This window comes from Apus apus, chromosome 3 (assembly GCF_020740795.1).
Source record: "Apus apus isolate bApuApu2 chromosome 3, bApuApu2.pri.cur, whole genome shotgun sequence".
Taxonomy (NCBI): domain Eukaryota; kingdom Metazoa; phylum Chordata; class Aves; order Apodiformes; family Apodidae; genus Apus; species Apus apus.
The window spans coordinates 70,955,232-70,980,832 of NC_067284.1; the positions used below are offsets into that span (position 1 = coordinate 70,955,232).

At 41.1% G+C, this 25,601-nt stretch overlaps 1 protein-coding gene across 9 annotated transcripts in view; it reads right to left on the reverse strand.

The window, feature by feature from the left end:
- LOC127382340 (uncharacterized) overlaps window positions 1–25,601 on the reverse strand; it is a 242,122-nt gene that overhangs the window by 152,998 nt on the left and 63,523 nt on the right. For 4 of the 9 annotated variants that reach the window (XM_051613812.1, XM_051613813.1, XM_051613814.1 and 1 more), the window contains exon 7: window positions 12,149–12,343. The exons of 3 other annotated variants lie outside the window; for them this stretch is intronic. In XM_051613812.1, the coding sequence (XP_051469772.1) occupies window positions 12,149–12,343 (195 nt within the window). Of the gene's footprint in view, window positions 1–12,148; window positions 12,344–20,174; window positions 20,276–25,601 lie in introns of those variants that run through there. 2 more of the 9 variants (XR_007888931.1, XR_007888930.1) reach the window with 2 other exon arrangements.

Genomic DNA, 25,601 nt, shown 5'->3' on the forward strand with positions numbered 1-25,601 from the left:
AACTCAGTAACAGATTTAGTATGATATATTAGATGCACAGGCATTGTGATTCTTAACAAGGAAGGAGAGGAAGCCTTCACCAGAAAGCCATATTATTTTTCCAAAGGAAACTGTGTGGGGGGGAGTGGGGAGGGGGCTGTTTCTTTGGTTGGTTTGTTGTGAAGTCACAGCAAGCAGATGAAGCAGCAAATGAAAGGGGAATTAACTGTGTATACAATAAACACGATCATTTCTGTTGCATATATGCAAAATAATTGTAACACAGAGCTACTCTGTATGAGGGCAGGTGAGACTTTAGACATACACAGAGTTAAATATAGACGCTGTTGAGATACTAAAAGCTGAGATATTGCCGCTGACCACAGAGGGCAAATTACAATGAAGTACACATCTTTCTGGGAAGTTTGCCAAGGAAAAACCAGGGAGAGGCAGTCGTCACTGTTGCTTTGCCTGTGCTAGGGAAAAATGGAGTTGCTGTAACTCTTACCAACAGGGCAATTGCACTCAGAGTACAAAGCAAATCAGTGCTAATGAGACAAATCAGGAAAGCAGCTCCAAGAAGGAGTTCAAAGCACAAAAGTAGAAATGCTTCAATGCCATCTGCATTATCAGTTTAGCACTGGGCCAACTGCACTATTTCTGGCTGTTGCTGTAGCATGATGTTATTTTTTTGCACAAAAACATCTTCACAGACTAAAGATAGAAAAGCAGGGGAAAAAACTTCAGATGTAGAGTTACAGAAGAGAAACCAGGGAGATTGTAGAAGTAAAAAAAAAAAAAAAAAAAATTCTGAACAGAGCTTTTGTCTTTGGTAAGAGTGTGGTGAGATGAACTGAAACCACAGAGGCAGAGTGGTAACAGCAGAACACAATCAAGAATCTTCCTATAGAGCCAGATTTCTTCAGCAGCCAAAGGAGAGGGAAAGGTAACAACACTGGTCACAGTGTAACCCATACTGAGAAAAATATGAAAAGGATCACAGCCTACCACTCCCTGTATCAGATTCAAAATTCTGTGACAACAAACTGAGAGGAAGGACAATGGTAAAAGCTAATGGCAGCAGGAAGATATCACATCCTACATTATTTCAGTAATTATTTGCTTCCTTACAGAGAAACCGTCTGATCCAGCAAGAGACAGATAATTCTGACTTTTCAGTCAGATCATGGTATCGTTAGAAGTTTTCTGCCAATCTTTGCTGGTAATACATGCTACTAATACTCCTATGCAGAGGAGAAGTGGCTGTCACCTGCAGCCTGAGCACGGTCAGCAGGGTTGGTGTCTTTCTGACATTCTAACCGTGGTGGCATCTAAACAGAGGAAGGCTCCTCAGCATCAATCTCTGGTGTACCCTGGCAAGCAAATTAACCTCACAAATGCTTTCCTTGTTTGCTAGTTTTGTTCTGGGTCCAATGTTAGCTCCAATTCTCCTCTCTACCATCCTGGTTGTTACAAGATCCCTCTTCTATAATTTCTCATTATCTTTTTGAAATGCAAAGTTATCATTTACTAAACACTGTAAGTTGGGCTCCTCTCCACACAATACTAAAGTATATCTCTATGTCTGCCACTGGTTTGAAGAGCCTTTACCTTTTTTCTTTTTCTCTCTGTGAGAAAAATCCATTTTGGTGTGAAAAGAAAATACTGGGGGTTTCGTCTTGCCTGATTTCCTGAGAGCCTCAGTAAGCAAAAGAGCATTCATACTGCCGCCTCTCACCATCTCGCAACCTCTCACAGGGCTGGGCATCCAGGCTGTACCCAACCATGGCTAATCAGAAAAAAATTCACGAGGAACAAAACAATACAGATGCAAAAGCCCAATTTCAAGCATCATGTTTCTACAGACGTTAGTTGCTTTCTTCTTTGTCATTTTTGGAGTGATGAGCTGGATCTGGGGTCTTCTCTTGGGAGATTTCCCTTTACTGTTCCACCCTCTACCAAAATGCTGGTCGTGATACTTCACATGAGTCTGCAGCGCAAAGAAAGCAATGTCATAGACGTGCTACAGAAGCCAAACTCATTAATTACTTCAAGGTCTCCTTTTAACTCAAAAACTGTTTGATAATGAAAAAAGTTTGGGACCCAGAATTTACTTAACAACATAAACCAGTATTTCCATGAGGTTTCTATAAACTCTCAATCCAGGAACAAGATTCAAGGGTTTAAATTCACAAAAGACAACATCACCAACGTTTCACTCTTGATGATCCGTATTAACATTGAGTCTCAAATCACCTGCAAAAACAACACCACAGTGAAAAAGTAATCAGTCCTGACCTTAGTGCATGTTTGTCTGCATGATATTATCACAGAGCTCAGAAATTTGAACCATCTCATAAATAAAGAAGGCATTAAAACCATTTGGAAGCACCCAAATTACACAAGGAAGTGTGTGCTTTGCTGCTGTCCGGCAGTAAGCTCTTCCATGAGTCCCTTGCCAGTCTGACCATGCACAAGGCTGCAGGACTGAAGCAGAAACTGATTAAAATAAGCATGGGCATGTGTGTGTGTGTCTGTGTGTTTATATGTACACACACACACATTTCTAAGTATGTGCTAAGGAAAGAAAAGATGTAGGGAAGATTTTAAAAAAGCCTTTATGTAGGGCAAGCTTAAGGAAGTCAGGGACAACTGCTTTTGGTAAACTGATGTGAGATTAAGAAAAAAAGGAAATGGTCCCCTTTGATGAAGGAGTTTAGAATAGGTACAGCTGCATTGTGCAGGAACAGGAACTCAATAATAAAAACACTCTGATGTGGCATTTACCCCAAACCATCAGTGAGTAAAAATAAATACCCATCCACAGAGTTTAGGCTATTCTGGTGCAGCTTGAATCACTTTAAAGCATCACAAGATCTGGAAGATCTGGACATTAGGCTTCTAGAGATTATTTAGGGTTGCTGCAAGCAGTTATTGGACATTTGTGTCTTTTAGGTAGTTGTATATAATGTGAGTGGGAGGCAGCATCTGTGGATGACAAAGTTCTGCATTAGGAACCAGTTACTTAAAGAAAATCAGTGTCCTGAACTAGGACCTGCATCACACACATTCTTTGTTGGGTTCACCTCTTTTGCTTATTAAGGCTGTTTGCATGAATTGCTACTGTCCTAAAGTCACACAAACTGAAGTCCCCTTGTTCTTACTCATTTGGGCTACTTTTTTCCAGTCCAGTACAGCTGCCAGTCAGGGTGCTATCTCTTTGAGAGCAACAAATGAACCAGATGCATAGTTCAATGGCCAGACACTTCAAGTCATAACAAGCTAGTGAAGCGAGCTAATTTTGCTTGCAAAAGAATTAGCCTTTATTAGCCACTAATACCACTTTTTGCCCCTCATAGCCCTTTAACCAGCTGCAGCTCCATTGACAACACATTTTGGAAAGTTTACTAGTGGCATGTCTGGTTATGGAAAGCTCAGAGGGCTTTCTAGAGCAGCTACCACTTACTAGGACAGCAGAGGAATTAATTTAAATTACCACACTGTAGGCATTCATATGGGATAAATCTTGTCATTTGGACCACAAATTCTGCAAGACACTTTTGCCTGTGTCTAATTTTTATCATGCAATTATCACATGTATAGATATGTAGTATAAGGCGTGTACAGTAGTAACTTAATGAACTGAGGCCAGAGCTGATTGAGAACATGTACAGAATTGGATATATAGAGATTTTATATATGAGCATATAGTGTTATATATGGGTGTGTTTATGTCATCATGTTTAGTCCTGGTTTTGGAGACAGCAATGGAATCTTTGGTACTTTTTATTTTTCCATCTTCTCCATTTCAGTAGGACTGAGGAGAGTCAAATCCAGTGAGGTTACATATTTTCCTATGGAAGTGTCAGACTACAGTGATACCATACAACTTTGTTATACTGCTGTAAATCAAAAATAAAAAATTAACCTGCTAATCTAGAGGATCAGAAAAAAGATTAAATCTTTTTTTAACCAGCTATGTCACTTCCTACACAGAAAAACAGTAGAAGGTCTTAAGATCCTAACCAGCTGAGTACAGGCAAACTAACTTGATTTCATTTCAAAGGGTTCAAAGTCCAAGTAAGTAACAAAATTATTATTGTTTATTCTGAATAATGTTTAAAGAAAATGTACAAGGAATCTGCACAGGTTGCAATGCTGGTAGTGAGATGAGAAAAAACCCTTAAAAAATAATAGTGTATTAAACAAACTGCTTACAAATTTTCATTAATTGTAGTCTCACTGTCAAAAGGAGGGAGAAAGGCAAGTATCACAGGCCTTCAGTCAAGCTGTTTAGGTGGGCAACACAAGCCACTTGCATTTTTTAGTAACTATAATCATAAAAAGATACATGAAGAGAACTGCTTCCTTAAAGTACTAAAAAGGCCAGTAAAGGAAAGGCAGGGAGATAATGCTACTTTCAGAGCTGTCTATCACAAAAAAAAAAAAAATCAGGGTGTGCAGCTCCACACACTGAGAACATGCCTCAGCCACTGGAAGGAATAGTCCTGCTGTTTCAAGGACAGCATCACCATGCCTTTCCTACAGCAGCAAGAAGACTCCAAACAGATGGGCTACAGTTTCTGCCTCGTGTGACATCTTTTATATTCTCTTTTTTCCTAATCCAATAAATAAGGAGTAGGTCCTGAAAGGATTAGTTTCTCTTGGAATATAATAGTAATAGTGTAAGCAGCATTTAACATGTTCTGGTACAGGCAGGATGTTCAACACACTTTAAACCAAAACTGAGTAAAAAGAAAAAAGGAGACTGAATTATTTTCTTTAACATTAATCATATTTTCTATGTATCGGATGCATGGCTGGCAGCATTTTAACATCAACTTGTCATCATTTAGAAAACTGTAAGGAAGGCCTTCCTGGGACCAAATTGGAAATTCTGATGGAAATATTTCCGTATGGGGCAGCTGAAACATGGAATCAAACCATGACTAGCACTCATTCAAAAGAAAGGAAACCCTTTCTCACCAAAAGCATACTTGAGCAAAGGGAGAGAACCTGACCAGACTTAAGGCCATGCCAATAGAAATAAGAAATACATATCCCTTTTGGACAGAACGAGGAGTGGTGTTGTCCCTTCTTCTGTCACATGCCAGCATGGCTTTGATAAAAAAACTGTGGATATAAATCTTATCAGTGGTTGCAACAAAGAGCATTTGTCTTTACCTTTCCTTCAGATCAAGTCTTATAAAGTCTACCATAACAGATTCTCAACCTAGAAGTTATTAATGAAAGCAGTTGGAATCACCCTCTTTTTGTCACTAGATTAGACAGTCTGTAACAGGGTATCCTGTTAAATATTTCTCTTGCACAGCGTAGGAAAATAAGGAATGCAGCAGACAAAGCTGAAAACATCTAATGGAAATGCAATTCTTCTCCCATCTTAGCAGCACCAATTCTCCTCAGCAGTGCCACACACAATATCTGTCTTCACATTTTTACTTCTCTTATAGCCACAGAAACACCAGCATGAATGCAGGACTGGTCTTCTAACTAGTTAATTGCTTATACCAGCCCCAAAGCAAATCTGAGCAACATGACAGCTCATCTGGCAGCTCTGCTGCTCCCATTAACCCAGAGAGGGCAATGAGGGTGGGGAGGAAATGTTGTGCAGGAAAAGCTGCAAGGAAATACCTACCTTGTCAATTCCCCTTGCAAACAAACAGTGTCTATTCAAGGGTACACCTGCTTGGTACAGCATACAGAAAGTAATAAAAATATTTTAGAAAGGACATCTGCTGCAGAGTAGCAGGAGCAGAGATTCCCATCAACTCCAGTGAAGCTGGCTAAGATCACTGGTGAAAAAGGAGAACATGCTTACTAGGAAAAGCACAACAATAAAACAAACAAACCTGGTAACACAGTTAAAACTAAGGTGAAGACAAACAACACTTCCCATCGGTGCAACACACCTACAACAGAGGGAAGCAGTAGAAAAGCAGGGAATCCAGGCTGATACCATGCCCACAGCAAAGACTGGCCCTGAGAATACATTTGCCATGTACCACAGGCAAAATAAGTGTCATCTGCACCATGTGATGCTACCAGGGATACTGACAGTCTCAGCAAGTTTCTGGATTTGATGCATCAGGCATTGCATTGCCATTGACCCACATGGAAAGGACAAATCTGAAAGGAGGGATTATGATTGGCACAGGCAACTTGGATTAAATCTGTACGATGGTAAAAATCAGGCTCAGATTTTTTGCTTATATTTCCTCTCCCTCTCCCCTGCCCCCAGAGCTCTTGTGATTAAAGAGCAGAGAACAATGTCAGATCTCACACAGAGTCAGCACGGCATGAGAGAGGGAGTCGGCGCTAAAGTGATTTTGTGGATATGTGCTTTCAAATGAAGTCAAAACTCCTAGCACTTTAGCCCTTCTGCTCCCAAGACTTTCCCAACTTCTGAGGGTTATTGGCAGATATATAAGGACTCATTTTAAGGAATAATGAGGAAATTGCAGTAGTTTGGATCTGTCATAACCAGTCACAGCCTAGTGTGCGACACTGCAGTGCTGCACACCGAGGTGGTGTGGGAGCACAGAGACCCTACAGCTTGGGCTGGAGTGACAAGGGGAATTTTGCAGTCCCCTTATCATCCGTGCAGGCAGCTCCTGGCCACAGGAAACATGCAGTTGTGCTTAAATTGGAGATTTAATTTGGGAGAAGTGCAGTTACATGAAATCTCGGTAGAGAGGGATCTTCCCTGCCATGTTGCCCAGAAAATGAGTGTTTAGAATTATTTGTCCCAGGTCATACTAGCAGAACATCTTGGCTATCAGTTGCAAGGACATTTGGGAGGAGTTATCAAATTATAAAAGTACTTAAGTGTGATGACTATTCAGCAAGTGCCTTCTCCAGTCACCACAACCATAATCTAACCATCATCTATGTCTTACCATATGGAAACTTTGAGTCATTAAAAGATAAGCTGTTGACTAGCGAGTCATGTGTGCTCATGCCAGCCCACCAAACTGTCTATCACAGCAGAGCTGGAGCGGAGCACTTGTGAACCCTAACCTTCAATGAGGTATATCAGTCAAACACTGTTATGCTGTGTTCATCGTGTGTTACCTTCATGCTTATATGATGCAAGCTCTTTCATAAATTGCTCACTAGGGGGTTTTGGCAATGGCTTCATGTTATAAGGCTTCTTTTTACATCCCCTGCTGCCTCTTTCAGGCCCTATCCACCCATTCCTTGCAACTATTAATAAAGTATCCCTTCCTCCAGCTGTGAGAGCAGGCTTTGCAGCCTGGTTTTAAGCTATTGTGCTTTTAACAATTAAGACTTCACAGCTTACACTTCATTATTTCTTCCTTGAATCCAAAGTGCATTTTTAAAGTAGTTATGTCAGCTGACATCTAATCCTAAAAATAGGCATTCAAAGCCTATAGAAATGTTTCCAGGACTTCTTTTTTAATTCAGCTCCAGTATTTATTTTCAATTAAGTTTCTTCTGCAACCCAAACAGTACTGCTCTGTATGAGCAAGAAAGAATTTCAGGGAAAAGCAAACTCTAAGCCAACAATCCTAACAGCACCCATGCTAGTGCTGTTCTTTTTAAAAGGCTGTCCTCCTGCTGCCCTTGCTTTAGCTAGATTCACCCACACAATGGACAGAGAGATGGTATACATTGGTTATATATGCATTATAATGTATACTATGTAGCTATTACATCTACACCCCCTTTGGTACAGTCAGCACTGATCTCACTACCTTCTTAGCAGAAGACCACATCTGAATCTGAGACAAAGCCTCAGAGCAGTTAGGAAGTTACAGAAGAGAAGTGCAGAGTCAGGGCACTGTCACACTGCATGGCTTTGCTTACTTTAGCCTGGATCACAGCAGGGTACATGTTCCAGGTTCCAGCACAGCAGTACCCGTATCTGCTGCCTCCATTCAGCAAACCAAAGATCAGACACTGAAATGATGAAGAGTGAACAAGGATTTTGACTTCATCCTTATTTTGCTTTGTCATTTTTCTGTGCTATGTTCACACACCACACAGACAACTGAGTTTTAAAAGTTGTATGTTCCGCACTCCTTCCAAGGTATCCTACTCTAAAATTTCTCAGGTTTGGACCCTTTAAAAATGGAGGCACTGAAAAGAAACAATCACTTGGAAAATCTTGGCCTAAATCCCAGTAGGGAGTGAACCTTGTCACACACACAGCAACCTTCAAACTACCCAAAGTTAAGCATTAGAAATTAGAACAGCAAAACTACAACCGGTAATAAGGAAACAAAAATACTCAGTACGATGCAGGAGCTAAGATCATATAGCTTTTACTTATTTAAATTGTAATTGATCACTACCTGGTTTATTAGCCCCCACCATGAACCAGAATGCCATTGACTTTCTCTTCATTGAAAAGCAATCCAAAACACCATTCCTAGGCCATCAAGTTTAAAATATGTGTAGTAAGACCTAATACTCTGTCATGTTTTACCTGTGCTGTTTCCTCTTCCTTATCAAATGCCTGAAGTTAAGAAGTCCCAGATTTCTCCTTACTAAATGTTGCCAATTGGGTGTTTTTTCAGTTCACTCCAACTTTCAGACCAGTTGTTACCTATACAGTTCTTGCATCATTTTTTAATTTAAAGAGAATGTAAAGCTGTACAAAAGGTATATACTTGATTGGTTTTCTTCTTTTCTTTAAGCATGCTCATTCACAAAATCAAAAAGCATGGCCAGAAGTAACAGGAAGCACCAGCTCTTCAACAATAAAGCCACTAAAAGAAAAAGTTTTACAAGGCAGCTCTGGTCCACAGACCACAATGCAAAAGCTATTAGATTAAATTATTTTCATTGTCTACGGTGGAAAAAGGAAGAAGACAAAGAAATGGAAAAAAAAAAAATCTTTGTACTTCATTATCCTAATTAAAGCTGAAAAAAACGGTAGTGTAATTCTATATAATACTTAAGTATTAGACTTTTTTTTTTTTTTTCCTAAGCCAGGATAAGTAATTGTCTATTTTTTGCAATGTTTTTAAAGAATTTCTAATAAGAAATGAAACTCTGGGGTTTTTGAGGAAGAAATTCCAGATTTTAGTATTCATGAAAAATTTTGTTTCAGTTTGCTGGACTCTTTTCTTATAGCATTTCTCTTGAGAGCTACAGGAGTGACCACCTGCATCCCTCATCCTCTTCTAAAGGATAATGACTGCCATAACGTACCAAGCTGCTGAAAGAGAACTAGGATTCTGCCCATTGCAAACAAGCTCAGACCAGCAGAGTCTGGGAGCAGTAGGTATGCAAACCATAATTTGAGCAAAGAAATACGCCACAAAAGGGAAATTAAGAATTTACTCAAAACTAAGTAGTCTCAAAATTGTAGGCTCCATTCATTTTCTTTTCTGAAAGAAACATAAAACAGCATAAAGTTAAAAAAAAAAAAATTAAAGCTTGTGGTTTTTTTCTCATAACATGATAACATTTTCAGAAATTGCATTGTAATGTCATCATGATGGCAGATTCCTGCCCTGTCTGGAATTTTCTCTTTGAATCCCTGGTATTTCATATTCCCTAGAAGATAATTCTGTTATCAAAATCACCTTTGAATATGGGGCAAAAAGCAGGTTGGGGCACAAGTGGTAGAAAAGCTATAGTCATATTTTTTCAGGTCTATTCAGGAAACTCTCCGTGTTAGGGGAGGATACAAAGGTTAGGCTTCTGAACGTGTAGTTGTCACAATGTTATTGCAATACAAGGAAGCAGGTCAGTTTGCTAGTTTTGCATATATAGAACTGGCCAACAGGTCTCCTAACATCTTCTCTAAGCTCTGCCCCTGACGTATTATAACATTGCAGAAGTCACTTTGACTTTGAAAGGTCTAATAGGATATCTATTTTCTTCCAGAAGATGAGCAAGACATAACTCATGTCTGAGCAATACTCTAGACCTCCACAGTCAGAAATAGAATAGGGAAAGTGAAAACAAATAAGAGAAATGCATATTTGATGCTTTGATGTTCTCTAACCCTCTGTTTGGTTAAATAACATGCCCTTCCTCCTGTAGCTGTATTGAGTGGTTCATGCTACACACTGTAGGAGTTCTGTCACACTGGAATTGCTTTTCTCCAGCATGATTTAACATTATTTTACTTGTAAAGCAATGCTTTAAAACAGAAAGATAAATTCATGAGAAAAGTTTTCAAAATAAATACTCCTCTTGGATTTTCTCATGCATTTTCTTCATACAGACCAGCCTGTTGCACTCCCCCACTTAGCACAGGACTAAAGAGAAGAGCAAGAGAGGAGAAAGCTTACACTCTTGAAATTCCCACATTTGTCTCAATTTGGAGGACCGTCTAGGCTCAGGGCTGCTTTATTTTATACTTGGATGAAAATGCTGCTTGAAGCTGGGCAGGAGACAAGCTTTATGAGCCCAAACCACAGATGGCATGCTTGCCTTCACCATACGATTCACCAGGGGTTGAAATCTGGGAGACACCATTTGGAAGCCCCCATGATGTCGCTTCCGAAGGACAAGCTGTGTTGTCCACGAGCAAAAGGCAGGCAGGGTCTCTGGGTGCCAGCGTACAAAAGGAGCCTGTATGCATGAGAGCTCTTGTCACTGGCAGACTCTTGGGCTTGCAAAGTCAGAGCAGTGAAGCCCAAAATACATATATATGCAGAACGAGCCACAAACATTCCACCCTGATGAAAGCACAATGAAGAAAATCTTTCCGACAGATTCACAGCTGGTTTCAATCTACAGCCTGAGCATATCTAATGGGCCGCCTTTATCAGAGAAACTCTCATAGGGTTCTGGCTGCTACTGAGGGCAGTTTGCCACTGTGCAGACCCCTCAACAAAAGTCAGAGAGGACACTGTGTACTGCCTACATGAACTGAGGCATGGGGTAATAGAGACCATCTGCTACAAATTCTGGCCCTGCTGCACCTTTATCAATCCATTCCAGCTCCTAAGATCATACTGCAGTTAATGTAGCTGCCCTACTAAGGTAACAGAAAAATGCACCACATACCTCTCAAGAACCTTCTATCACTCTCAGAGTCAAATAAAAGGATTCTGCTCATGTGAATACAGAAAGTAACACCTGGTCTCAAACGCTCCTGGGTGAAACTCTGGCTTCTCTAGAGACAGAACTAGTTTTTCTGTTAGGAGAGGCTAGGGGAAGCTACCACATTCAGTAAAAGCAGGACCTTTACCTTCTTTTACAGCACACATTACTTACTTAAAAAGTACAAACCTCACGACCACTTATGAAAATTTGCATGCTAGGGAGTTGTTGAGAAGTTATTGTGTGCATGTCATGTAGTAAGTAAAAAGTACTTCAAATATACATGACTGTATTTTTCTCCCCAGTGGTTTACAGATTTGTCCTGGGACAATAGAATTTTACAGGGATGGGAGAGATGTCTCTGATTAAGGAGGCTTTCAGCTCTTCTGCCTACAGATACCCTGTGGATATTGCTGTATTCTCTAGAATCTAAGCTTCCACTTAAGAAACAATGAAGTTTCTAGCCCATCTGGGTTTGCGGAAGCAGAATGTAAACAGATGTACTGTTGTCTTATTTTAGAAGCTATAGCAAGCCAGACTGAAACAATAGCACTAAGAAATGTCAACTGCTCCCATTCATCTCAGTGGGGTGGGGTGTTAACTTTGAAGCCTAATTGTGACCACTTTAAAGCCAGCCTTTTAACCATTTCACTGCTATTGCCACACCAGAAACTCCAAAGCAATGAACTTACCCAGCCTCTGTATTTGTATGCATTACTCTGAGATCTCCCAGTCACTTGAAAAGGACACTGCATTACAATCAAGCTAGTTTGAATATTCTTTCACTTCAGAAGTTAGCTAAATTGTTTGCTACTGTCTTTCAAAACTAGGGTTAAAAGAAAGTCAAGGGTGAAAGGTTTAGCTTCATTGCTGATGCTCTCAAAAGTGCAACACGTGGAATTTCATGTTTTTTGCTTTGATGCTAGGTGCTGGAATGGCAGTTCATTTCAATAAACTGACAAACATCTACATACAAAACTGAAAACAATTACTAACCAAATAACACAGCACCATCTTTTAGGAGTAAAAAAAATAAATCCTCATGGCACGGTAACATATACTTGCAACAATAAAAAAAAGAGGAAAAGGACCTTCATTTTCAAGAACTTAAGACTGTAATTACCTTCAATCAAAGATGCATTGGGCCTGGTTCTGAGCATACAGAGATGATGTCTTTCTAAAGATGTTTTATAGCCCATTTCCAAGAAGTTGAAGCACTGTTCATCAGTAGACACTGAAGTCAGCATGTCAATTTTCCTCTGGGACCAACAGTTGAAGAACACACGTTTTTTAAACGTGACTTCAGATGCTGTGGGAACTAATGCAGAAAATTATTAGGATGAGATACTCCAGTTTGTGTTTCTCAGCATCCAGAAGACTACCGGCATGTAGCTGGACTCTGGGTTCCAGAAGCTGTGGTGCTGCAGGGCATAATGGAAGTGCACTGGTCTGGTGAGGCTGCTTGCAGTCCTCCTTCCCATCTCCACTGCAGGACCTTTTTGCTGTGTCTGCCACAGGTCATGGGTGGCACAGGACTGCTGCAGAACACATGCATATGCTAGTAACTTCCCAGCTCCCATGTCTACAGTTACACCTGCACCAATGAACCAGCCACAAGCTCTTTTATTTGTCATTTTAACTCCTAACATCACACATATTAGGCTGAGAATTCAATACTAACACCACCACAGCACTACTCTGGCCATCATTAGAACATCCACATTAGGTACCTTACCTAGATAATGCTGAGATTATTCAAGTGCCCTCAATGCAGCTACAGCCATCACCTCAGTGGGGGTGAAACAAAAAGGGGAGTATCGTCCAAGTCAACTCCATGGCAGACCTAAGGGATTAGCATCACCCAGCAAAAGATCTCGAACAAGCAGCTGGGACAGGAGTAACCTCTCTAACTGACAGAGAGGCAACTGGAACAATCTGCATATCCCACACTACCTTTGCAACAAGATAACTTCTTGAGTGCACATTCTCATTCCTGAATAAAACTGTCTTCACTTGGGAAGGTCTGGAACTGGTATAAGAGTGCCTACATGTGGTAAGGAATAGGGTTCTTTTGGTAGAAGGGGAAAACTTTCCTGTCTACACAATGCCTAGGTGTTTGTGGAAACAAAGAAGTTGTTATTAGCATGTTATGAATGCACAATCCTTCCATGTGTAACTTCCACTGTGACCTGAGCATTTGGAGCTTGCCCTCACAAAAACAGCAAATCCAAACTCCTCTTTTATCAAGTACGTGTTTCCTAAATCTTTGTCTTTAAACTACAACAGAATATTTGTAAAATGCTCATTATAGAAAGTGGAAAATAAAACTCTCTTTTCACTTAAAAGCCTATAAACACCGACTTCTAAGGTGCTGAATAAGATTATGTATTATTTCACAGAAGTGTTTGATTGCTGTTCAACACATTTTCTGCAGATGCTTAGAGGTACAGAACAAAGGCAGATGAAAACAGACTTGGTAAGTTTACAGTTTTACTTTATCACTGTATTAAATTCCCATTTAACATCAATAGGGCACCACACACTTGCTATAGAAAGAATAAACAGCCTCATAAAAACTAAACTCGCCAGTCTTTGCTTTGCCTCGCATCCCTCTTCTTTTCAACTGCTAACAAGTAAAACAATCCCCCGACAGCTGGATGTGCCGGCGCTGTCCCGGTCCAGAGCGAGGCTGCGGGCTGGAATGCTGACGCTGGCAGGGCTGCCACTGCGTTTACTTAACACTCATTTCTCTCAGTCTGCTTCAGACCAGAAATGCAGGCAATGAAAACCTATTGAACCTTTGAGAACCTCGGGCCGCAGCGGTTAGCAGAGCGGGGTCTATTTGCAGGTACATGAAAGAGGCTTTCAGAAGACGCTCCCATTGAAGGGAGGTAGAAAGAGAATCCCCAGCTGTCTCTGGTTACCTTTTATTGGCATGAAAAGGGGGAGGTAGGAGGGGCAAGGTTTCAGGACAAGTGAAAAACAAGCTTTCTAAGTAAGATTCACTGTTCAACCTCAAAACAAAAGCTCGGCAACTTTAAGCTTAAAGGAGTTTAGTGCCGTTTCATATAATTTATTATACTGAAGAGAATGAAAAGCTGTTGCAAGTACTGGACTAAACATTACCCTGAAACAGAAGTAGAGGGGGAAAAAATATACATTGTGGATTCAGCAAGTTTATTGGACAAATATATAGCAATTAAGAAACACATGAGAAAGTGTACCATATTAATAGGGATCCAATGATCTTTGGCTGAAAACGTTGACATCATTATGATAGCTGGACAAAACAGTTGCCACAGAGGCATTATTAAGTAGGGGGTATGATCTGTAAACACTTTCCACCCAAATTAAAGTAAGGTCTGTTGAGATGGAGGAGAAATGCCTCATTTCAAAAGGCACGTGTGATGGCTGCAGTCAGCCCTGGGATGCCTTCCTGAGAAAGCCAGCCTAGGGCAAGGTGAGGGCAGGAAAGTAGTACTGGCAGAAGCGTCACTCCCTGTAAAACCACCAGCAGCTGGGGTAGGAGGCACACTGGACAGCCCCATGGGGACAGGCAGCCCACAAAACCCTGCACTGTCCCAACATTGCTAAAAGCCTGAACTTGGTTCTGTAAGCCTCACACAACAGGGCAGCCTCTCCCCCAGGGGTGGTGGATGCCCAGATTAATTCTGAGTTCACTCTCCACAGTGCCAGAGGAGAGAAAAAAGATGGGCCAAAGCTTCCCTACAGGTACTAGAAAACCCAGTGCCCTCCACATGACCATAAGCAGCTGGTCTACCACCCAACCACGCTGCATGGTGGAGCAGAGTGCAAGAGACCCCTGGGCAGCTCCAGGCACCCATCGTGCAGCCCACAGCACAGCTCTGCACCACACAGCAGGCACAGCACGGTGCCACACCAGAGCCTGCACACACGCTCACTCGTGTGGGGTGCACAGTTAAGTCTCGGCTCAGCATCAAGTCTCAGTTCTTCCCATTAAATGAGGACAGCACCACATTCCTGCTTCACAGGTTCTTCTAAAGAAATCAGAGGTCTTCAGATACTGTGGAAGAGGGGACCCCACAAGTATAGGTCAGAAACACGTTCAACAGTTAATTTAATAATTTAACAGATTATGTCAGTCAGGAAAACATAATTAATAATACCCAATATTTACATACTTCTCTATACAAACCTGTTGTTTTCTGTAGCAGTGTACAAATATTACCTAATTAGGCACCTGAAAACATGTGGCCACAGCCTTGTCTTCTTGATGAACTGCAGGAGCCTTTAAAATTGTGACCACATGCTCCAAGGTTTGTTACATTGAATCTAGGCAACACAAGTATAGCTGCATTTGTGTAAATACCTTGAGATAACTCAGAGCCCTTTAAAAATTTAGGTGGCCTTCCTGCCACCTAAATTTAGGTGGGTTTGTGCAACCTGAAAAACTATACAGATTAAGCTATTAGCAACTTTTATAGTTCTTCAAAGACCAGTATTTTGCATCTAGGTTATAAGTTTTTGCTACAGTTTTCATTACATGTCAGCATGTCTCTTAGGTAAGCTAGTTGGAAAGCAAATTTTCTTGTTGAAGCAAGAGATCTGGAGCATAGCTTGCTAGCTATCACCTTGATATACAATGAGATATAGAAAAACAGGAAGGATTTTCTTGGAAATTAATTTGGCAGTGCTTTAAGATTTGCTGTAAGGGAAAATATCCAGGAGATTAAGTAATTCCTTAAATCTTTGAAGAGGTGAAACAGATAATTTAGAAAAAGTTCTTATAAACACTTAAGAAGAAAAATATTTTACACATTAGAGCAACTTTTTTTTCTAGATAATTCTTTTTATCTTTTAACATGCCTTCAAACAAACATGGCCTGCCAAGTATTTTTATCAGACTACTTCTGATCTGTAATCTCTCTGATACGGGTTGTATCTTAATATATCACTTCACAATCTAGAAGAATCATTAGGAGAAAACTACAGCACTTGCAGACAGGGCATACAGTAGTCACTTGGTATCACTGTAGGTGATGTGAAAGGATAGAAATTCAGTTTTTACTGCTGAATATTTTAAAATTGCTGGACAAGACCTTGACTTCTAAAATTTGTTAAGCAATGCTACTGAAGCTGACCTTAAAAGCTAACATTAAATGCTATGACAGAACATGACAAGGTGCATTCCTACAGAAACTTAACTGAAGTCAACAGAAGTCATTGCACTGACATGGACTGGGATTTGGTCAGTCCTTGTGTTCAGCGGAGTAACATGCACTCTGAGGAGCAAGAAATCAGAGCAAGAGGCTCTGAGGCTGGCTTTATTCTTTTGTCTCAGATCTTCTTGCAAGACACACAACACATTTCGGACACTAACATAAACACAGGTAAATAAATCAGTATCAGTCTTACTTTCCTAAAAAGAGCACTTACTGGCACCATCCTTTCATCTCTTCTCAGATTTTACATTGGTGGCAAATCATGCAGGAGGTAGGATAAACACTATAGCAGATATCTGCTAAACACAAAACAATTCCATTCTGTTAATAAAACTGCACTCTTTGTGGTTTTGGTGGCATTCACCATTCTATGTAACATTCTGCTTTACTGGTGTCCTAATACATATGTCCCAATCAATAACCAGACCCTTTTTCATCCAGGTCATCCTTGTCCACCTCACTCCTCACTTCAAGAGCTTTTCTAGCAGTTATTTTGGCAAGCTACACCTCCCTTTCTATTTTAAATATTATGGGAGAAGGTATGCTAGCTCCTTGTATAGAATGGACTCTTCCTGCACCTGAGCTCCCACCTGCGTAAACAACATTGGCAAAATATTTAGAAGAGTCTTCTGGTTCACATTTCTGTTATTGGGCCAAGTTGAGTTCTGTCATGTGCTACTTGACTCCTGTTTTCTCCTTGATCCCATGCCCTTTCCATCTCCTCCTCACACACCCCCACCCCAGAAGAAAAAGAAAATGGTCCCACTGGGGACAGTGAGTGCCTGTCCAGAGGCTGCTACAAATCTTTGCCCACAGCACCACAATAACCCTACCGTTAACTTGAAAGTCCTAACCATTACTGGGGAAAGTCTCATGTAACACACCGGCTCAGCAGAGAAGTAGCATTCTTTGAGGGGATTTAGCTTTATTAAAAATGGAAATATCTTTTACTCTTTTAAACATGTAAACAGCTGCACCCCTGTTTCAGCATCCCTGCTAGCAAGGGCAAGAGAATAAACAGCAAACTTTCCAGGAGTGGTCTTCAACAAGGAAAACAAAAGTGACTTATGAGGCTGAAAGCCACACAGAAAGACTCTTCCCATCTGAGAACTGGAAAAAGAAAAGGAGCAGTCCTTGTGGCAATCTTATTTGCCAGTGAATGGATCCAAACTCCAGAGATTCAGCTGCACACAGAATTCTGCACCACTTCACAGGCTTTGCTGTGTTACAGCTAGCAACTACAGATGGAGGCCTGTATGGTTTCTATGTATGGTTGTCCAAAACCACACAGGAAGAGAGAAAGACACAGCTGTGAGGTACAGTGGATGGGGTTTCAGAAAAATAACTCCACTTTCATATCTCAGTTGGGTCATGCTTACACAACAAGAACAAACGGCTTGTGATTGAATCAGCTGAACTGGACTTGTATAAATAAGACCTACTGAAGTTTAAGTTTTGTCCTACAACTTCAAATATTCATCTGCAGTTTTTTCTAAGAATTTCCTATTCCTGAGAATTATGAATCTTTCATGAGGTCTCTGATGAACTGTGAGCACATCATGGGAAATTAGGTGACTGAAATTAATTCCTGTGTCCAGTCTGGCACTTAACTAGCTTAGTTTCAAACACTCAATTAGCTATTAAGTATGCTAAAGGTAAGTTACTCTAAACACTAATTAAACTATTTGTAAATTGTTCTGGGATGTTTTAATGTGCTTATATTTCTTGTTCACAAATGTTTCCAGGATTTCAAGTAGTTTAATTTAATATCCCCAGTGAAGGCTAAGCCCAAAGGTAATACATGTTGCTGTGATCAAAGTCTCTCTTCCTGAATGAATATACAACTCAGTGCAATACAACTAACACAATGAAGTAAGTTCAGTGAAGTGATACAGCCCAACAAATCACAAATCCAGAAGATCTACTGGCAGAAGATCCAGCCATTCCTCTCAGTATAATATCACATTTCTGACTAGAATTTCAAAAAGAAAACAAAAGAATCCCTGATCCCTGTTTTGCTCAAAACCAAACAAAAATTAATCAAAACAAGAAGATGGTAGGAATGCAGTTACACACCTACCAAACAGTCTAAGTAGAATCTCTCTTCGTAAGAAGTCACTTTTTTCCTTTTCTGCAGTAGCACTATTACCATGAACATTATAGACTGATTTTCTCCACACACCATAAAGTAACTCTCAAAACTATTTCAGTATTCAAAGTGAGCAATCTTGGTACTTATATTAATATAATCTAGGCTATATTCTCTCAGGTTTCCCCTGGAAAAATTAAGCATATCTAAACTCCTGGGGGTTAGGAGGAGGTGGGGGTGGACAACTGTTGGAAACAGAAACAGACTTTGCCCTAAAGATAAGAAGCGGAAGAGTGAGGATGTATCCCAGAAGCTCTTCCATTTCCTGTCGCCACTGTAGGAAAGGACAAGAATTAAGACAGTTCCTGTCTGCTGCTGGCTTACTTTTTATATTCACTGGTGTTTCACCAGTTCAGCCTAGGGCTCAGTAAGAACTTTCTCATTCAGGAGTCTGTAACAGTTATTACCAGCAACACTGCAAAGAGGTAAATCAGCAGCAGTAATGCGGTTCTTTCAGCAGCACAGGAGAGAAGCTATGGAAAATCGTGAGGGGCCAGAAAATGTGAAGCCACCTGTCCCTCCACAGTAAAAAAAAATCGGGGTGTGTGGGTGTGTAAGTGGCCATTTTTCCCTAACAGAATAAGCTGGACATTTTCTAAATTGAAACATTTCTGACAGCATCATACTTGATACTGCTGCAATGAAAGAATGAGACGATGAAATCTGTCTGGACACTTCTGAGAACTGTGCTCAACTGTCCTGCAAATTGTCCACGTCTATGTTAGCGACCTCTCTTAGCCTGTGGAAGTGGATGGCTGCCTGCAACCTGCCTCTTGGAATGGTTTCTGGGATGCCCTGTCACCAGGGAATGCTCCTATGGATCACAGACAGAGATGATCACCTCCCAGCCCATGGGAACATTCCCAAGCGGAGCTTAACTAATTACTGGTACTTACACAACACTAATGTCTTTTTAAACTACCATGCAATAGTTTCCTCTTTCACCAGGCAGTCACAAGTGGCCAGCAATCCCCTGTCATTAACAAGTGCTGTTTGCAAGGAAAATGATAGGTGTCCTCTCTGTTGAGCCCAGGGTCAAGTTGCAGTTTTGGGGGGTTTACCTAAAAATCAAGTACACCCCCACACAATCAAAATGGACAGACAACCAAGAAGCAACTCTCGATACAGCGTCTTACAATTGCATGTCAGAGGGCTTTGTGGTAACCATCCTTATAAATGTTCAAGCCCTAACACACACGCGTGCATTGCAAACAGTTTCTCACCAGCTAGATTTGCATTCATTGTTACTCCTTTTAAAGGAGTTTAAGTAACTGCCAGCTGATAGTATCAATGTTTGGTTTATGAGTCATCCAACCAGCACGATGGGCCAAGGAAAAAACAGCACCTTTACAAACATGTCCTAATTTTTCTGCTGCCATGGGGAGACAGAGAAGTAGGGAGAGGGCACAGGAAGGATTTTCAGCCTGAACCAAAATATATGTCCCATGCCAGGGTTGTACCTGTTAGGCACATGGAATTCATAAATCAGGTCATGAAACAAACGGCAGGAAAACAGCTCTGGGACATTATTCAGGACAGTTTCAAGTTTCAGCAAGAAACTTTCTGCTAGCTTGCTTCCTATTTACATTTCCTCCTTCGCATAAACTTGATTACTTTAAGTATTCTTTTTTTCCTCAGTGAGGCTCCAGAAATTTGCAAAGAGAGAAGGGAGAGAGAAATCACTGCTCTGGATTTGATTTTACACAAAGTAAGGTAATTTACAGAGGAACTGTCTGCCCTCCCACACACACGTGCTAAGGACAGTTTTGCTAAACTCAGCAGAGCAAGCCACTTACGGAGAAACACAGAATCGAGTTGCTCTCATGAGTCTTTTTCTTCTCAGCACAATTCAGCACCATCCCAGAGCCCAGCAGACTCAGCCTTGCCGGGTGCTGAGCACCCTCGCCGGCTGCTGGCTCCAACAAAAGCAGCAGAGAGACCTAGACGCAGTTGCCAGCCTCACTCAGATTGCACAGATACGCAGTATGCCCAGACTAGAATCATCTGGGATGCATTAGGCTGGGAAATCTCTCGTCTCTGCTAGTATACCTGCTGCTTACTCAGGGTGAGTGTCATTACAACATTATAGGTTAGACTGCACTGATAAAATTGTCTATCAAAATCTGGTTGTTCAGTCTTATCTCAAGACAAAAATTAAATATTTTTAGGAAAATTAGCCTTGACTTTTGTTGCACAAAGTAAATCAAAACCCATTTGTTTTGTTTATGCTGGTGGATTACAGATATCAGAATAGAACATAAGAGGGGGAGTGGAAAACTTTGCATTATGGCACTGGGTGATTCTTTATGTTTTATCTGTGTTGCAAAATCATTTTCAAGGATATCATATTTCCTCTAGTGTAAGCCTCTAAACCTGATCACAACTTCAACAGTAACAGACCAAAACCAGCATGCAAATACTGACTTCATGTCTCATGTTCCCATCCTGCTAGCAATTGTTCATGTACAAGCATATTTAAATTACAAGTGTTTTTCTTATCTGTCTCCTTTATTCTAAGGCGTGGACCCTTACTTACACTTTTGAGATGCCTGGCTAATGTTTAGGGCTTCAGCCTGAGAACAGCAAGGTAACAGCATCTTTCATGTACTTTCCAGTACTTCCTTGCTTCAACCAAATCAAAACCATAAACAGCACCGAATTACTCAGACTTTTGCCATGGACAAAAATCATTCCCAGAAAGTTGCTTGGGCTCCCTGTGTGGTCAGCTGTAGTAGGCAAGCCCTTCCCAGGGGCACTTATTTCCACCCTCACCTCCCCAGATCAAAACAGGTGGGATGAATTGCCCTCTGGACATGCTTATTTAGCCTCACTGACTATAAACAGGACTTGGGTGACCAGATGCATTGCTCATGATAGGCAAGATTAATCTGTTACTGGAACCTAAGCCTCAGGGGAAAAAAAAAAAAGAAAAAGAAAAAAAAACCACATTCAGTAAGAATGTGGGTGCCCTATCCTTTAAAAGGAGCAGCCCTACCCTGCTGATGTCTCCAGCTGGGATCATGTGGCCATTGGGAACTCTGCAACAGCCCTGACTCTCAGCTATTTCTGGAGCAGGTCTTGGCATTGATTTTCGACCTTTTAGAGACCTCTTTGTGTAAGGTAACACTGCTCATTCGCTCATTCCCCAAAATGCACAGGCAATTGAGCAAAGCAGGAAAGTGAAAGCAATAGCAGCATTTCATCTAGCAGGGAAAGAGTTAAAGATTTGAGATCAGGAAAGCTGACTTTCTTAAGGAACTCCTACAGTTTCAGTCACTTATTAAAAAAGGATTTATATTTCTGAAATAAGGATCTGTACTTCTTGCCTCATCTGAAGCTATACATTTCTCTGCCAGACTGTGATGAAAAGGGCCCTCCCTTGCCCATCTCAAGCCAATGCTGAAGTCATCCAGTTATTCTTTTTCACCTTGCACACATGTTGAGGCTTCTCTGTAGCAGTCTTGCTGAGACACACATCTCTTATTGTCTCTTGTTTCTCTTTGCTCGTGACGCCTTTTTTTAATCCCAGATTTCTTTTGCACGTAGTTCAAGCAAGAATGTTTCTGGGATTTCAATGAAGGGGAATCCATATGTGTAGATAATGCTGTTCTCTAACTGCACATGATCATTTATTAAAACCAGAAGTTATTTCTACGAAGGGGGAATTGTAAAGAGCTCTAACTAGAAGGTCTTACCTCTTGTTTGAAAGTTCATCTGCTGTGCTTAACTACAACTGATGAAAGCAGTGAAGTAAGGAAGATCACTCCCTTTTGCACCACAGCAGGGTTTGGTAGGTTGCTGCTTTTGGCTGGTGGGTGTGGAACCAGCCACAGGGTGACATGGCTGCAAGAGAGTCCTCTTCTGCCCGCATGGCTAGAGAAATGCTGCAAAGGCTCAGCATCGCTCACAGCATTTCTCCCAGTTGGAAGTGAGAGAAGCAGAGGCTACCTCTGCTCTCTACTTTAGGTAACGTTCATCCTTGAGGCTGAACTTAAGGACATAGTTAGGGACTGTCTAAATTTTTTACCTCCTGGTATTTGTTCTGGACTGACCTGTGCATGTCAAGGCTCTGAGGGGCGTAAATGGCTGCAGAGGGACTCCAGCAGACACCTCCCCTTGCCTTGACCAGGTCACATCCATGTATCCAGTCTGTCCTCTGTGTAAAGAAAGGGTCTTTCATAAATGGGAATCACCATAATTTACCAGAGAAGGTGCAACCTGAACGTGCAGCAAAGACATGAAGAGCACTGCGGGCTTCAAACCACTCCCAAGATCAGTTCAGATATGATGCAGGTGTAGCCACAGCCTTTCCTTGTGGGGAGGAGAGAAAATTGGGTAGCTGTATGTTACGCATCTTTGGGGTGGTTAGAACCATGAAAATAAAGTGAAGCAAGATTAAGAGGTATATTAGGCTGTCTCTGAGAGATCTTTTCCACTTGTCAGGAAGAGTTTCCCACTGAGTTCCTGGGAGGTGCTGAGCCCCTGAGGACTCCATGCAGAGGCTGGAATTTGCAACCACAAATGGTACTATTTTTCTGTGCAAGGCTGAGCTATCAGGGAAGGTATCAGTGCAGCTTGTTGCTACTGATACTGTAAGCAGAAGACAGAAACAGTGGATCTTTTGTTTATCAGCTCTCTGCAGTATACAGCCCCTTTGTGAATAATAAGCCACCTTTCTGCAGCTCTTGTATAATGCAATGCAACATTTTCAGGTCAGCTCAGCTGAACCGAATCTGCAATCACCTGATATCATTGAGTTAAAACAGTGCTGATAAGAAAAATGTCAGTACAAGAAAATTCTGAGGAGCACAGTGCGAGAATAAGTTAAACCAGAGAGGTCATGTTCTTTCTAATAAATGGAAGTTACTTTTCGCTGGTCTTTGCATCTCAAATTTACTACTGGTACTATGGGAATCATTGTATTGCCTCATCACAGGGTTCATGTGAAGCTGTGCTTACTCATGCTTGCAAAGCACTTCAAGATCAGAGAGCGAAGGGTCTGTAAAACCATAAAGGATACTTAGTTACCATTATTATTTGACCACAGCAGTGAGGAAAATACGCTTTAAAAATTCTTCAGTTCATTAGGTCAGGACTATCTTTTGTAGCTCTAAGTTTAGCTGAGAACCTACAAGCAAAAATGAGCAAGCTGCAAGGTAGCCGGTTCAGACTTCATACACCTCAGTATAGGCCCATTTTTTCTGCCTCACTGTAACTGGTGCTTACTTTTAATACTGTCTTTAATCCAAAGGTAACAAGTAGATCCAGAGGTAAAGTAAATGCAAATTAATCTGGGACTCACCCTAACACATCTGTCTTCCAAAATGTTACCCTCTGGCCCACATCCCGAGTTGCTATCCTTCTCCCTGCACAAGCTTTTGGGGTCTCATTAACGCACCGGGCAAGTCTGCACAGCAAACGGCTGCTAGAGATCCTGAGGTAGCTTTGAGGAAACTGGCTTGTCTACATGGTACATTGCAATGCCATGCACGGATGCTAGCTTAGATCCCAGAGGCAATATAGCTGTGTCTGTATAGCAAAGCACCCACGCTAATTAGCCCTGCCCTGAGGATGCTGCAGGAATGGAGCTAATTAGGTATGCTGAGAGGCACCCCTGTTAATTAGCCCAGGGAGAACACAACACTAACAGAATTTCCTATCATGACATTAGCTCAAGGATCTCTGCAGTGTACTTGGCTGTGCAGCATAGTCAAGCCCACAGGCTCCTTTGAGCATCGTCCTAAGAACCTAAATATTGTCTTTCAATCCAGTCTCACCATCTGACCCTTCTCTTGCAAGTACTCATAGAGGTTTTTTTCTTGATGGTAGGAAAATTAAGTAAATAAATAGATTCATAAGAACGAAGAAAAAAAGCCAGTATAAACCTCCCTACAATAATCTAGAAATATATGTGTTGTTAAATTCAGCTACAGGTAGCGACATGCCTGTAGGGAAGCACTGGATATTCCCAACCCATCTTGATAAAAGGCATGCTTTGGCTAGTGGTGCATGTTTTGCAAGCAGTGTATCTCCAAAGGTACTGTTAACTCAAGCCAACTCAGCCATAAATACAGACTATGGTATATTAAGTTGTAATCATGCAAGATTTTCCATTACAAGTTCAGGGCTGAATGAAATCATTTAGGCACAGGCCCACACCTAGGAAAGATGGAGCTCCCAAGAGAGTAGTTTTGTCACCTGCCTTCTCCCCTTGTTGCACCACATGGGAGAAGGGGGCTCTTGAGGCCAGTCCTGCCTCCTCCCTCCATCAGACCTCCAGCTCAACAAGCATCACTGTCCCTGGCTTTGCACAGCACAAGACTCTCTCCTCCACTGCCACGATCTGGCCTGGCTGCCAAGGCTAAGCAACAGACGCAGTTATGCCACAAACTTCCACAGGTTGCTATACAATGACACTGGGGTAAATAACACTGTCTCCACTACAGCCAGCACAGATATGAGGACAGTGATGAGACCATTGTTAAGGAGCCCTTCCAAATGCCATTCCAACCACCATATCATAGGTATGCAGAAAAACACTACACTAATGCCTTCCAAAAAAGAAAACACGCATGCTTCTCGTCATTCCAGGAGGGTTGAGGTTTTTTTTATAGTTCTTGTTTCTGAAAAACAGATCACAGTGATTTCCAAATATCTTCCAGGCATATTCATAAGAGCACCCAGTTCTTTCCCATTTGCTTCAGAAATATGTTTTTGCACAGGGGTAACTTCTGATTAGGACCCAATTCCTTAAGTCTTGGCTTGAGCTCTCTATCACCCTGCAAAACTGCATAGTGAAATTTTAAATGAGCCTCAAGAGCTTAAAATGCAGAGTTGCTGGAACATTTGAGACAATAAAATTTTTAAGAAAGTGGATATTATGAAATAATAAATACCAGAGAAGACAAGTGTTCCTTCTGGAATTAACATGGTTCCATTAGACATAATACTTACATTTCAGTTAAAGATGGTTACATTTTAGGTGTAAAAAGCTAAAAATTTCAGGCACTTGACATTTTAGGTTGCCAAGAATTCACTATTTAGGATGTGTGGAAGTGTGTGTGTACTATCTCTGAAAATCAAAGTTCAGTATTTAATCTTTACTTCGTATCGTCTAGAAAAAAATATAATCTTTAAAGTATGGTTTCTGTTTACACAGCTTTATGATACTTGTCTAGAGTGTGCTATAGCATTTACTAATGCAAACTGGGATATCTCATGCA